The sequence below is a fragment of the Vanacampus margaritifer genome, chromosome 1 (genome assembly GCF_051991255.1).
Source record: "Vanacampus margaritifer isolate UIUO_Vmar chromosome 1, RoL_Vmar_1.0, whole genome shotgun sequence".
NCBI classification, from domain to species: domain Eukaryota; kingdom Metazoa; phylum Chordata; class Actinopteri; order Syngnathiformes; family Syngnathidae; genus Vanacampus; species Vanacampus margaritifer.
In genome coordinates, this window is record NC_135432.1 from 57,123,057 (window position 1) to 57,138,142 (window position 15,086).

The following is a 15,086-nucleotide window of genomic DNA, read 5'->3' on the forward strand; positions in this document are numbered from 1 at the left end:
TGTGTTTTTTCCCCCCTGCATTTTCCAAGCAAATTCACAACATTGAGAAATCTTTATTTTCATTAAATTTATAGTTGTCATGTTCTAAATAGCACAAAGACAGTAAGAAATTACAAACGTTTCAACAGCTTGAAAAGTTTGCTGTGTAAATTCAGACTACATAGCAGCCATTAGGATAACGTAGCGGCTGAATTAAGATTTGCCAACACAAACCTTTACTGCGTTTAGTCTGCAACGTGCCATTCATTAATCACTGGTGCGGTGCAATCAAATTACGGCAAAAAGATATGCATTCTAAAATCAGTCTGCAATGTGAGTAAAACAAGGATTTGTATGTAGAATCATTTCCATTTAGTTTCTACCAGTCAATATTCCCTTAAAAAAAAGAAGCAGTGCATATCACCTGGCTCAAACAATTTCCACAGGGAACTTAATGCAGAACAGATCTTGATTGGCGTCGTCTCGCAGTTCCCACTCCACTACCAGCTTTATCTGAAAGTTGAACAACAAACAAGACAAAAAATGAAGTGAAACAGGTGCCCTTCAAAGCTAGTTTTCATAAGTGAAAGGAAGTGACATTTGGCTTCCGCTTCTAAAACAAACAGTATGTATACTGTCAGGAAAATGTTGCTGCTAAATGTTTGCTTACTGCAGGATACACCTTCTTGACTGGAAGCTGGTTCAAATAGTGATAGTTCTTCTGCTTCTGAATGGGACACTGGATTCCAGACTTGCAGCCGTCCTCGATGGGAATCGGGAAGGGGACAGGAACTCCGGCGATGACGCCGTGGACCACGGCTTTGCTCGTCTTGCTTTGCACGCCTAAAGAAAAACAAAACAAAAATGAAGATAACGCAGAGAAGACATTCAAAAATCAATAAGGAGCACTCACCGCTGTCGAAAGTCACGTTGACACTGTAGGACTGTTCTCTATGCAGCTGGCAAGGCTGAGTGGGACAAGGAGTAATGTCCACAATGGTCACTTTGCCTGAAGATGAGCCTGAAGATAAGAGAGACAAAAACTCAATCTTAAAAATTGGAAACATATGGCCGGCTCCAGTCTTTGATTCTGCTTAAATTATTATATGTAATAATATTATAATTTGTTGCACTCATTTTACGGTTTTTCCCCCTTGCATTTGGTTAATTGATTAGCCCTCCTTTTATATTATGGCTGAGATTTATCCCTATAGTCAAAGCTGCCCCCCCCCCCCCCCCCTCAAAAAAAGGAAGTAAAAGGTTTGATAATTTTAGAAAGTATTTTTTATATAGTATATTAACATGGCAGTGACAAGGGACTAAAGGAGGGTCAAAATATCTAAATTTAAGCACTTTTTTGTTGTTGCAAATACCATTCAAACAAACATTATAATTCATATTTATGGAATAATGCAGTATCAACCGAAATGATTAAATATGCATTTTTAATGGTTTAACATTTATCGGGCTTCACTGACCCATGAATATGTATGCTTGATGTACAAATAAACACAAAGAGTGTTAACCAAAGTTGAATTATAAATAATTGGAAAAAAATATTTATAGTAAAAATGTTCACATTTACATTATTGAGAATACTGTAATATTTTAAGTTGTTACATTCATTCATTCATTTAGCCGTTTCCTCACCGACATTTTCGATAACTTGGCATTTATATTGTAGGTCAAATTGACCCATTAGTTCAAAAAAATAATGCCTTAGAAATTTTAGAATGTTTTTCCCTCTTTATTTTATTTTTTTAAATATATTTTTATAAACATTGCATCTCGTGAACTACCTCGTGTATAAGTGTCACTGCCAGTGGTCAATACATTATACAAACGTCTCTCCCAAATATTATAAAAAAATTTCCTCTCATATTTTCGGTATTTTCCAACAGTCACTTAAAAATATAAAGCATGAACATAAAAATAAAGTGAATTAAAGTAGACAGTGTGGTAGTTGAACAGTTGTGACTTACCACAGTCGAAGTATTTGACTGGGTCCGCACAGGTGAACCCCATTAAACAGAGCAAAAAGACGCCAGCTCGAAAATCCATCTTTCTGCCCCCTTAAGACGACCTAGAAACAAATAGTCAAGACTTGATCAGAAAATGGAACGGTATCATAAAGCGTTCAATCTGTGACCTGATTTATTCCTCGTCAACAAGAGGAGGTCACAGATCAACCAGTTCACTGACACGGCATTTCCACCCCCAGGCCAATTCAGCATAATAACCAAAACTAAATCAATAATCAGTACCCTTTTCGAAGTTTCCCAAGCGGCTTCAAGAATGATGTAGCGTGACAAACAACCGCCCAGCACGTTTTATTTCCTCATGTCACGAGACAAAAGTAACGCCTAGTTTGAACGAGTTTTGCCCAATATTTAGTCTGACGGGATATGCCTTTGTGGAATGGCATAAAACAAGCAGGACGCAATATTACCAACTCTATAAAATGTATGCCTAATTTAAATGACGGTAGATAAACACATTCTATTGTAGATTAGTATTGACAGAGGGAAGATAAGGTTAAAACAATGTGCCTGACAGAACAACCAGAGTATGATATGAACTCACACTAAAGAATTGGCAGGTACGTGAACCAATCATTTGAACGCATTTGGACTCATCCGAGTGTACTGCTGCATTCAATGAAAGTGGGAAATGAGAAAGATCCCACTCAGATGATACCAGTTGTGACCTAAAACGTTCAAGGCGAATGTAAACAAAGATTCCGTTAACTTTTTTTTTTTTTTTTGCTCTGGCTCACAGTCATCACAAATCATTTTGACAACCAGAAAAATTGCTTTCATATATTTTTTTAATTCATATAAATAAAAGAACATATTATCTTCCAAACATTTAAGACATTTAACCAAATAACTTTGAACAGCTGGAAATGGTGGGAGATATTGCATAAAATATACCCAACAAATGTATTGGTCTCCAGATTTGGTAAATTAGATGATAGATGTACTTTCCGTGACTGATCCAGAAAATTTAACTCATCTTTTCTGTGATTTCCCCTTTAGTGTCAGGTTCTAGGAAAATGTCGAGCCAAGTATTATTCAAAAGACAGGCCATACTACAAGGTATAAAGATTAAGGATAAAAATATTGTCACTTGTTTTGCACATGAAGATACAAAAATCTGCAACATTGTTTGTCTTTTTATTTTGTTAGGAAAATTACTTCCATGCATATTCACAAAGCCATTTTTTTTTCATGATAAGTTCATGTTTGATTGATATTGGTTGTTACATTGAATTTGGAAACAACAAGAAAAGACAAAAGATTGCGGACATATACTCTAATTTGGTTATTTACCAATTTATTATTTGATGAAATATTTAACTGTAAGGTCTGATTATTTGTATAAACTCATTCAATTTGTAGGTTTTTGTTTGTTGTTATATTGACAAATGATTTGTTATTAAATTTTCAAGTTACAGTTACGTAGTATGTCTTTTTGCCTTTGCATTTTTCGACTTCAAAGTGACGTTCCAGTGTACTTTTCCTGGTCGGAGGTCGGATCAGTCTAATTTACCACTTTCGTGGAACGCAGCATTTGTTATGAAGGGCATTGGCCAATAGCGTCCTTCCGCCTACACGGGGCGGGACTTCCTTTATTGTTTGTTATGGAAGATGTCACCGGTGGTACAAGCGATGATATCTGCGTCAAAGTCGAAAGTATTGAGCCTCGCCAGGTAAAATTGCGCTTTTGTGTACCTCGATGACATTACGACATTTCCCCCCCATACAACCTCAATTTATATAATGCGATATGTGGAATTTTAACTTTTGAACGTCATTGGCGTTCGCTAACTCGCCGACTCCGAAGCTCATTGCGTGATTGTCACACGCGACATCGTATTCAACCGTATGAACACTAACAGTGATGTTTTGCAGGGCTTCTGCGCTTGTCGGTAACATTGCGGCGAGACAACGCTTTCATCGGCCTCTCCGCAGCCCTCAGCCCATTTCCACTGTGAGTCTCCGTCCTTTTAGCGACACCACAAGCCAGCAGAGGTCGTTATTGGATGAAAATGTCGTCCTCACTGAGTCGTGTGTCAAGGTGAGCATCGATTGTGCTCTTGGAATAGTTTTAGACCGAAGGGAGTAAGATCCAATACAAGAGCTGTTTAATTGACATGTCCAGTGGTAACGTTATAACAATATGGGCCAATAGCAAGCGTGGCTTTTGTTACCATGGCAACCGGCCGTCGAGACTTGGCTGTATAGTTTCACATCCCAATGTCCATTCATATTAAATCTAATCGTTGTTTTATTTCAGAGACTTGCTGAGATCACGGAGAAAGGAGAATACCTGAGAATACGCGTGGAAGGGGGAGGCTGCTCCGGCTTCCAGTACAAGTTTTCATTTGATTCTAACAGGACCGAAGATGACAGGTACGGCATGTCCTTTCTTGTCACGCCATTGAACTCTCTCGAAATACATTCTCTCCGTGTCTCTGTGCTCTCAAGAGTGTTCGAGCAGGACGGAGTGGGCATCGTCGTGGACCTGGACAGCCTGGAGTTTGTGAGAGGATCCATGGTGGATTATAGCCAAGAACTTATCCGAGCCACTTTCCAGGTGCTCAAGAATCCCCAAGCCGATCATGGCTGCTCCTGTGGCAGCTCCTTTTCTGTTAAACTTTAAAACGCAAAGTACTTGTCACAGGTTGGACAGTGTAAAAGAGACATAAGACGTTTTGGGCAATATACTAACTAGCTGTTTTTGCATCACATAGACTATGAAGTTTCACTGACTGGTGGCAAAATTCACTATCAACTGTAGCTTGTAACAAATTTTTCAAAAGCAAAAGTGCATGTACAGTAAAATACAAAAAAAAATAGCCCAAAAGAATTTATGCTGTGAAAATAAAATGTGGAAATATGACATTCAGGGGTTTAGTAGTTCATTATATTGATTTAATGTACCAAAGCGACTTGAGAAAAACTCATACAGTTCATATATTGTCCCATCATTCCCCCCCCCCCCCCCCCCCCGGCAGTCTTTCAGGAAATTATGTTTAAAAACACACACACAAAAAACAAGCCAGAGCAGTTTTTTAATTTTTTTTTAATAATAATTGAGCACCAACATTGGTTAAATAAATTTTCTATTTGCACACATCATAACATCATACACTCACAGGTTAGAACCCCTGTTCATTTTTTTCCTTTTACTTAATATTAAAGCGGACTTTAAGAAACATCCGACAAAAATATACAAAAAGAATATCTACAAATGATATTTACACTGGTATAAATCAAAATATGTAGTATTTTTTTTATATACTGTATGTATATATATATATATAGTCTTAAAAGGAGCAAAATATTTTTGCACTTTTTTTTCCATTTCAGATCAAACATTCCATTTAAGTATAATATATCCAATTACACAAAACGCTAATTTACACCCTTCATATTGATGTAAATGTGACAATAATACATTGTAGCAGCGCACTGTAAAGTGAGTGAAATATTTTAGGGTGCATCGGAACATCAAATTACAGCTTCTTTTTTTTTTTTTCTGGGTCGGGTCGGGTGGGTGTTCCAGACGGGCTCGTCTTCCATGCACACCCAATGAACAAACACAAAACACATCTGCACTCATTACCAAGTCATGAGTGGGATCGACCAGTCAACAACAACCACCAGCAACCACAACACAAGCACAGAAATGAACCATCAGGGCGACACAGTGACTGGGTCGGGTGTACAGTGCATAGTCTGCTTTGGCATGCTGACATCCAGAACATAACAGTGGATGTTACATTCAGGAGGAAGGCCACACGATTTGGAATTACCAGTAAAAAGAAACAACATACAAATGATGATCCAAAATGAAAATACAAAAAAAGAAAAACTCATAACACTTACGTTAAGGCTAATCGAGTTTGCTACAAGTATTTTTTTTTTTTTTTTTAATGGCATTGTCAGTAAACAATAGGCCTTCAATTGTGGGACAGGAATACTCATCCCACAATAGTAATGCATCCCTTTAAATCAGCGGTCCCCAACTTTTTTTTGCGCCACGGATTAGTTTTGCGTTGCGCAATATTTTGACGGACCGTGAAAAGAAGCAACAACAAATTGCAACTCACAATTAGTGTGAACCCTCTTTCAAGTAGAAGTCAAGTCCAAAAATGTATTTGCAATAATATGTTGTATGTGCTCCCTCTAGTCTAAACGTGGTATTCTGCTTATTGCAGTGGTTATGAAAAGTTTACACACCCCTCTTCAATGCCAGATTTTTGTCATGCAACTTCTAACCCGTACAATTTAATTGGGAAAATAAAATAAGAGAGGGAAGTTAAAAAACACACACACTAAGATGAAGTGGTTGCAAAAGTGTGCACACCCTCATAACTGGGGATTTGGCTGTGTTCAGAATTGACCGATCACATTTATACTTCTGAAATGGGAATCTGGTTGCAAAAGTGTGCACACCCTCATAACTGGGGATTTGGCTGTGTTCAGAATTGACCGATCACATTTATACTTCTGAAATGGGAATCTGGTTGCAAAAGTGTGCACACCCTCATAACTGGGGATTTGGCTGTGTTCAGAATTGACTAATCAAAATTTATACTTCTGAAATGGGATTCTGGTTGCTAAAGTGTGCACATCCTCATAACTGGGGATTTGGCTGTGTTCAGATTTTGACTAATCAAAATTTATACTTCTGAAATGGGATTCTGGTTGCAAAAGTGTGCACACCCTCATAACTGGGGATTTGGCTGTGTTCAGATTTTGACTAATCAAAATTTATACTTCTGAAATGGGATTCTGGTTGCTAAAGTGTGCACATCCTCATAACTGGGGATTTGGCTGTGTTCAGAATTGACCAATCACATTTACACTTCTGAAATGGGATTCAGCACATTGCCACCATTAAAAATGTCTCTGAGCGCACTTAACATACCTTTTGGAATTACTGTACGTTTTTTGGGGGGGTGGGTGGGGGGTAACAAAAGGCCACCCTAAGGCCACACAGCCCAGACATATGAAGATGGGAGATTGTTGTCACATGCTCGCCAGAAATTCTTACAGCTACTTCAATGTTGCTGTCGACCTCTTGGTAACCTCCCTGACTACATCTATCTCGTCATTTCATCACTATTGTGCTATTTTTATTTATTTTTCAAATAATTATCTTGGTCTATTTTTTATACCACGAAAACCTGACACCTGAACAAGGGTGTGTAGACTTTTGAAACAGCTGTATTTTAGATTTTTTTTCACATGACCGAGACAAGTGTCAAGTGGCTTGACATCAACCTGTTTCTTTCCTTTGAAATCAAATGTGACACAAAACCGTTCCCAGTCCACGACCCGGGTTGGGGACCACTACCTTAGTCGATACGCACATCTAAAATGAAAATTATTGTTTTTTTCAATAATGATGTGAGTAGGTCTGAATGCACGCCACCTTTGTTTACAATTCACACTATGATGTGCACGTGTGCATGCACCAAGTTTTGAGGCAGTGAGTTAGCGTCGCACTTATTCCTCACGTTGGGCCTGCCAGGCCTCCTCCTCCTCCTCCTCCTCTTTTAAATGCATCCTTTACGCTTCACTGGGAAGACACGCCGGGAGGCGACAGGCGAGGTGGTCAGGATGTGACCTTCAGTGGGGGGCGTGGACACACCTCCACACAAAGAGGCTACAAAAGTACACATGAGACAATGTTGACATTTCATTGTGAAAGGGGACATACGCGAATTATGATGCGATTTGAAGTCTTACCTTCTGTCATCTCCACCAGCGCTCACCACGAAGCGGTCTCCATTTGTGATGCGAACATTTGTCAAGTGAGCTGAATGGCCCAAAAAGCGTTTATGTTTTGCCTGAAAGTGAAAAAAAAACAATTAATTCATATGACAACATGATATATGAAAATGGAAGATAGCCATTTCTAAGTAATCTAAGAATTCATTCATTTCAATCATTTATTTCATTCATTTGTAAAAGAAAAACGAAAAACAATATAGAGTTCAGTTACAAGGTAAAGTAATTAAAAAAAAAACAATAACATAAACAATAGCAATAAAAATAATAAAATAAACCAATTTATGCACGTTTGCAATTTTTATTTTACCAAATTTTGGTAAAATAATTATAGTTAAATAAAATGAGAATAAATTACAGTATTTCAATTAATTAACTCATCCACTGCCATTGACGGCTATAAACATCCAAAATTAATTTAAACAATTTCTATTAGTTTAACATTTTTTTTCTACTTTTGTTAACTAGAGTATGAAAACCTAGAAAATAAATTATTGTAAATTTAGAACAGATGTAAAATTTGTGATTAATCGTGAGTTAACTAGTGACGTCATGCGATTAATTCCGATTACAAATTTTAATCGCCTGACGCCCCAAATTTTAAATAATCGTTTCTTTTCTTTTTTAATTCATTCACTGCCATTAATGACTGTAAACGTAAAAAAATCATTTGAACTATTATTAGTTAAACATTTTTTTCCACTTTTTTTAACAAGGGTATGAAAACCTAGAATTTTTTTATTGTACATTTAGAACAGATATAAAATTTGTGATTAATCGTTAGTTAACTAGTGAAGCTATGCGATTAATTACAATTTAAAAAAATTCAATGCCTGTCGCCCCTAATTTTTAATCTTTAAAAAAAAAAAAAATTATGGCATTGAATGAGTTAATTTAATTTATGTAATTCAGTAAAAAAAAAAAAAGCCATCAAATTATAAACACTTGTATTAATTATTATTTAAATGAACCAAAAAACCCACAATATGAACTAACAAAAAAATAAACTGTCTAGTATCTACAAATAGCGATCTGTTAGATTTTAACCTCAAATGCGTGCTCAGCCACTAGGGTGTGCTATAGTTCAAATATTTACAGTGGACGCAAGAGGCAGTAATACTGTAGTGCAAGTGCTTCTCAAATATTTTTTGTTACCCCCTCCAGGGAGAAGAAAAAAAAATCCACTGCCACCTACTGTAGTGGATGTACTTTAATGTAGCACGGCAAAACAAACAAACATGTTCCCTGAGGTTACGCACCTCGGGTGTTCGAACCCCTATTTAAGAAGGACTGCTGTAGTGGTACTTACAAACTTGTCTGGACATGGAAAGTCAAAGAGCTTGACCATTCCAAAGTCATCGCCTGTGACTACATTAAGGCCTGAGTGGGACACGCAGGCACAGGTGACGTCTGCCTTGTCTGTGTTCCGTGACCAGATGCCGACCACCTCGTCCCCGAGGACGCTGGACACAGTGAGGGAGGAAAAGAGACCACTCAGCAATTTCTGTTCACTCACAGAAAATTTGGACCAAAGAACACAAATAACATATGGCGGATGGATTCATGATGAGAAAAAAAAAATGTAAGGAGGTGACTTTGTGAATAGTGAAACACAAATATTCAGGAGATGCGCTTCTCATCTGACCTAGTCCAGGTGGCCCAGGTAATCCTGTCAATGTGGGACTGCTCCGTGACCTGCTTCCCCGACGGCACCTCGTACACCAGCCGCTTGTAAGCACCAGTGGATACCTGATTGAAAAAGCCCAAAAAAAAGGAGGATTAGATGGGGGATTTGGACCCGGGACGGATTCCTGAGGGCTCCGCACCTGGATGTACAAGCTGTCTGCAGAGAAGTCCATCTGCATGACGAAGCTGGGGATGTCCCGGCAACAGTTGATGCGGTTCAACTGCGGCCCGAGCGACAGGTCGTAGAAGTCGACGGCGCTTTCGCAAGAGCCGACGGCCAGGTAGCGTGAATTTGGACTGAACCTAAAACACATGTGGTGTTCTTACAAATCCTTTTCCCAACTTATCACTTGAATCCCTTTTTTTTTTCTCTACCATTCTCACCTAATATCCTGGATAGAGGAGCGGCGATCCCGTTTCTTGCCCCAGATTTTGAGAGACGCAACCAGCAGGATGATGAACTCGCCATTCTTCATGCCAATGGCCACCATGTCCCCTTCAGGACTGTAGCTGATGGTGCATGCCGGGTGACCCAAGTTCACCTTGTTCAGCATCTTCTGTTGAACCCATTAAGTGAAAGTACAGCTACAATCAGTCATTAAATCATAAAGAGAGCCAGCTAATATGTAGTTTGGTTGGTCCTGCGACTTATACTCAGGTGTGACTTGCTATATAGTCTCTGCTATATGAAAAACACTTACGTCCATTTTTTTTCTCATTTCTTTTTAATTTTTATGTTTTTTGGCATGGAACTGAATGCAGCATACATCCCAATCTTTAAGTTGCGTCAGGCGATTAAAATGTTTAATTAATCACACATTTTATATCTGTATTTCTAAAAAAAAAAAAAAAATCTAGGTTTTCATACTCTTGTTAACAAAAGTGGGAAAAAAATGTGAAACTAATAGAAATAGTTCAAATGAATTTTTGACGTCTATCGCCGTCAATGGCAGTGAATGAGTTAACGTTTTCAGAAAAGGGATGCCGTGGGTGCCAGCCGATTTAAGCATTTTTGACTGATCTTTCAAGGTCCACAGAAAATTATGTGTTTGGACTATGGAAACACACATACTACCAAATGAAAGATTGTACTCTCATCTTTCATCAGAAAAAAAAGTTTGTTTCAACCTTATTCCGTTTTTCAGTAATCAACAATAGAAAATGGTTAGTTTCACCTGTGTTTTGAAAAAAACGTCTTTTAACGTCTTTGGCACTCCTCCATAGGATTTTACTAAACGTTATTTAACGTTTTTGGCAGTCAAAGTGTTTTAATATATAAGTTTTTATTTATTACAGTTTAGCCCTAGAACTGGTTACTTTTGATTTCCATGAATCCATAGGACAGCCAAGTGAATGACAGGACTGACCTTCTCCGGAATGTCCCACAGTCGAACCGTCCCATCCTCTGCAGCAGACAGAAACACGTCTCTACTTGGATGTGTCCCCAGACCCCAAATCGGCCCGTCCATGTGACCGTTCACCAAAATGTTGCACGCTGCATTCTTCTCCCCGACCTCAATGATCTCTGCGTTCCTGGTTCCAACCAGGATTTTACCCTGATACAACCGAGAGGAAAAACAATTTCCAATGTTGAAAGGATTCTCGCTGAGTGTTTATCAAGCATTATGGTTTTGATAGCTACCTTTCCTCTGCATACAGAACGCACACAATCAATGACCTGTCCGGTTTCTAATCGAAAGGCTCGGCAGCGTTTCAACTCCTGATCCCAGAGCTTGAGGGCTCCTCCTTCCTTAGACCTGGAGAGGCGAGCATGAAATGTTTTTATGAAATTCTTCCACAGGATTATGATAAATTAACAAACTCAGGGAATACCTCCAAAAATGGTGTAACAAGGACGTGTAACTTACGGCCTTTCCTTGCCTCCCGTGACAATCAGGCCATCTCTCAACGTTGTGTACATGGTGAACACGGGGCCCGTGTGAGCTTTGGCCACTATCCTTATAAGAATGTGATCTTTCCACACACACACATCCCCACTTATGGTACCTGTAAATGTCAAGTTATTCTGAAAAGAAAACAAATCTTGCACTAATCTAGTGGTCTAAGAGAGCAGAGCAAGCAATGCACAAACTGTTCCGCAGCATTTCATCCAAGAAAAATAACGTAGCAAAAGCAGCATTTTCAAAACAGAAACAATTCTTAGATTAACAGCAAGCCGACTTCATGCTGATTGACGATGATCTGAAGCCGCTTACCGCTCCAAAAGCGACAGACAACATGGTCTGCATGCGGGCGTCCTCGATGGAGCTCAGCAATCCTTTCTTGCTGAGCAAAGCTCGACCCGCTAGTGTCCAGAAGCGGACATGCTTGATCCCCACAGAGACAAAATGAGTGTCCGAGTCGGGACGGAACTCAGCCACAAAGATCCTCTGCGTGTGGCCGAGCCGACAGGCCACTTTGGCACCTGAGAGACAAAACCCAGGGCCACATACAAGGTGGATCTGTCTAAAGATGTCTCCCGTGCGAGATCAGCGCGTGTACCTTCCTGCCACTTCCAGATGGTGACGGTGTGTTCCGAGTCCAGGCCCACAGACAGCAGGAGCTTCCCTGTGGCACTGAAGCTGACGGAGCACACGCCGCCCGAGTGGAAACAGCGCAGCACCGATAACGTCTGCTTGGTCATCGCGTCCCACACGTGAATAGATGGAGATGTGGCTGAGGGAGCGGGACAGCGTCAACATTATGAGAATGTGAACAGTTTTTTTTTTCAAACCTTTAGGGTTGCTTTTTTATTGATTTACCTGACATGTCACCAGTGTCACCTAAAAAGACAGAAAAGTTGTTTGACTGATTAAGATATTATTGAAGCTTTTTTTTTTGCAAAAGGCACTCAATAGCACTTGGGTACATTTTATACAAACTGAGGTAATTTTCACAAGCAGACTGTATTGAGAAAGCTTTAGGAAGGGGTAGTGGCTACTTGATACCAGGGGTCTGCAACCTATGGCTCTGGAGCATAAGATAAGATAAGATTCACTGATTGTCACACCCAAATTCGTTCTCCGCATTTGACCCAACCCCTAAGGGAGCGGTGAGCAGCAGCAGCAGCCGCGCTCGGGATTCATATGATGATCTAACCTCCCAATTCCAACCCTTAACTCTTTGACTGCCAAAAACGTTAAATAACGTTTAGTAAAATCCTATGGAGGAGTGCCAAAGACGTTTTTTTTTTAAAAACCGAGGTGAAACTAACCATTTTCTATTGTTGATTACTGAAAAACGGAATAAGGTAGTATGTGTGTTTCCATAGTCCAAACACATAATTTTCTGTGGACCTTGAAAGATCAGTCAAAAATGCTTAAATCAGCTGGCACCCACGGCATCCCTTTTCTGAAAACGTCTGGCAGTCAAAGAGTTATTGCTGAGTGTCAAGCAGAGCGGCAATGGGTCCCATTTTTATAGTTTTTGGTATGACCCGGCCGGGAATTGAACCCACGACCTCCCAGTCTCAGGGTGGACACTGTACCACTAGGCCACTGAGCTGGTCTCTCCTCTGGCTCACTGTGGATCTCTAAAAATAATTAGTAGAAAATATTTTATTTTGTACATATATTTTTTATTTTTTAGATAATATATTCTTTAAATGAATTAATGATTAAAAAAAAAAACTCAAAAAACGTCAGTCCAAATTTTTAAGTTGTGAGAGAAAGTGGGATGAAAGGTAGATTAAAAAGTTTTAAAAACTACCATTAAAATATCCAAAAAGGAAGAGGAAAAGCAGAAAATGACCATAAAACAAAACAACACAAAAAACCATTTGAAAATGTAATTAAAAAGGCAGAAACTAAGACATTAACACAGTAACTATAACAATTCCAAAAAAACAAATAAAGAAATCTTGAAAGCTACCATAAAATGTCATAAAAATTGACAAAATAGTCAGAAATTTAATAAATAAATTTAAAAAAAAAAGGCAGGAAATGTTCAAAAACTGACCATAAAAATTTATAGCTTAAAAGACAGGAAAAAATGGCACAAAAAAAAAAACCATGTCATAACATGTCCATAAAATTGCCAAAAATGTCAGAAATTTGACAGAAAAACATAAAATATAAAAAGAAAAAAGAAAGAAAAGGTACAATAAAATTATTCTCTATGTATTGGATGCCACATAATTTTATTATTTAATTATGGTGCAACTGTAATTAATGCTAATTAGACACTAACACACTGTTTCCTTCATCCCAATGTTTAAATGTTCTGCTGCTCCGGACAGATTTTTTTTGTCATTTATTTGACCTAAAATGGCTCTTTTTGACAGGAAAGGTTGCTGACCCCTGCAATAGAGAAACGTAAAAGAGGAACAAGCAACTGCTGATGCAAGAGGCCGTCGTCTCACAAACATACCTACTTGGCCAGTTGCCACCACGTTGGGGAATTTGGGATGTTGATTGATTGTCAGGCACAGAATGTCATCACTGTGTTCAACGTAGAAACTTTGGCAGGCTGCAAGAGAATATACCGTAGAATTACTTGTGGCTTACAGTGTCATGTAAAATGAGTGTGTAAAATCCTACAGGTGGTCAAGTTGAGCACGATGCCGACCGAGGCTGTGTGGTAAATGATGTCCGCCCCCTCATTTAGGTAATGCACGTTATTGCGGCAGTCATTGCCACGGTAACCGAACACCAGCTCCAACACCAGGTCCTACGGAGAAAGTCAGAGCAGGCAGACAGAAAATCAGAAAAGTGGTTGTCATGACAACAAAGACGTCCACAGCCAGCTCATAGCTGAAATCATCATTCGGTTAAGAGCGTCGGCATAGAGGGTTGTGCACAAATCTTCAAATGAAATCACGTCACGTTAGAGCATTTATAATCATTTGTTGTTTGAGACACGCCAGAAAGAAGAATTTTTTATAGTGTTTGTAGTGAAGTTGCTCTTACGTCGATGGGTCTCTTCTTTTTGCCGACATTGTTAGTCTGCAGCTTCTCAGGCTGTGGCAGGGCTCTGCTAACAGGAGGTCTGAAACACACTGCTGTGTTACAAAGGCTGCTTATCACCACAGTGATGCATGCTTTTCATGAAGGATTAAAAAATGCTGTTTTTTGTGGCAAGGTATAAACAAATGAAGACATACTTTGTTTAGAATCCGATAGTGATAGGTTAGCACAAGTTGTATAACTGTAACAAGCTTCACGTTTAATTCCTATATAGGCAATTGAACTATGCACCTGTGCAATCGTGGTAATTAGCTTACCTTGAACCTCTGCATGGTAGCAATAGCAAAGGAAAAAAAAAAAAGGAATTACTCTAAATGTTTCATACAGTACTCACTGATGCTGTTCACTGGATATGCACTTCAACAACACTTCAGCCACTGAGGACATAAAGTAGAGAAGTCAGTGCCAGCCTGTAACCATGACAACCAAAGTCCATTTCAAGGACTTCTGCTCCTTTGTGGAATCTCCTTTACGCTTTTAGACTTTATACCATTTCAGCTGTTCCAGAAAAGAGATTCAATTCATTTTTAGTCAAAAAAAAAAAAAACATCACAATTCGTAATTTGTTTTAGGGGTTTGGTTTGAATTCCAGGGCTCATACTTTGGCAAATTCCTGCTAGGAAATGCATCCAAATGAGTCCCTATCCGAAGC

General features: G+C 39.0%; 3 protein-coding genes across 6 annotated transcripts in view; 1 reads left to right on the forward strand and 2 right to left on the reverse strand.

The window, feature by feature from the left end:
- Positions 1-37: 37 nt before the first annotated feature.
- Positions 38-2,483, reverse strand: LOC144043141 (NPC intracellular cholesterol transporter 2-like). The gene is made up of 5 exons (XM_077556396.1): positions 2,244-2,483; positions 1,962-2,062; positions 893-1,000; positions 650-822; positions 38-492 (listed from the first exon to the last, which is right to left on the reverse strand). Exons 2-5 carry the CDS (start codon positions 2,038-2,040, stop codon positions 409-411), a joined length of 444 nt encoding a protein of 147 aa, XP_077412522.1. The 5' UTR covers positions 2,041-2,062; positions 2,244-2,483; the 3' UTR covers positions 38-408.
- A 1,061-nt stretch (positions 2,484-3,544) lies between these two features.
- On the forward strand, positions 3,545-4,884 carry isca2 (iron-sulfur cluster assembly 2). The gene is made up of 4 exons (XM_077578935.1): positions 3,545-3,691; positions 3,894-4,059; positions 4,279-4,394; positions 4,470-4,884. The coding sequence occupies exons 1-4, from the start codon at positions 3,630-3,632 to the stop codon at positions 4,642-4,644; spliced, it is 519 nt and encodes a 172-aa protein (XP_077435061.1). The 5' UTR covers positions 3,545-3,629; the 3' UTR covers positions 4,645-4,884.
- Positions 4,885-5,507: 623 nt separating this feature from the next.
- The window catches only part of eml5 (EMAP like 5), a 49,309-nt gene continuing 39,730 nt past the window's right edge, over positions 5,508-15,086 (reverse strand). For 3 of the 4 annotated variants that reach the window (XM_077556428.1, XM_077556420.1, XM_077556436.1), the window contains 16 exons: positions 14,692-14,700; positions 14,378-14,456; positions 14,009-14,138; positions 13,839-13,937; positions 12,233-12,253; positions 11,973-12,146; positions 11,687-11,895; positions 11,339-11,496; positions 11,113-11,227; positions 10,838-11,026; positions 9,855-10,027; positions 9,611-9,773; positions 9,430-9,533; positions 9,094-9,247; positions 7,743-7,843; positions 5,508-7,659 (listed from right to left, as the gene is read on the reverse strand). In XM_077556428.1, coding sequence (XP_077412554.1) covers positions 7,623-7,659; positions 7,743-7,843; positions 9,094-9,247; positions 9,430-9,533; positions 9,611-9,773; positions 9,855-10,027; positions 10,838-11,026; positions 11,113-11,227; positions 11,339-11,496; positions 11,687-11,895; positions 11,973-12,146; positions 12,233-12,253; positions 13,839-13,937; positions 14,009-14,138; positions 14,378-14,456; positions 14,692-14,700 — 1,915 coding nt within the window. In that variant the 3' untranslated portion in view covers positions 5,508-7,622. Of the gene's footprint in view, positions 7,660-7,742; positions 7,844-9,093; positions 9,248-9,429; positions 9,534-9,610; positions 9,774-9,854; positions 10,028-10,837; positions 11,027-11,112; positions 11,228-11,336; positions 11,497-11,686; positions 11,896-11,972; positions 12,147-12,232; positions 12,254-13,838; positions 13,938-14,008; positions 14,139-14,377; positions 14,457-14,691; positions 14,701-15,086 lie in introns of those variants that run through there. The other variant, XM_077556446.1, reaches the window with a different exon arrangement.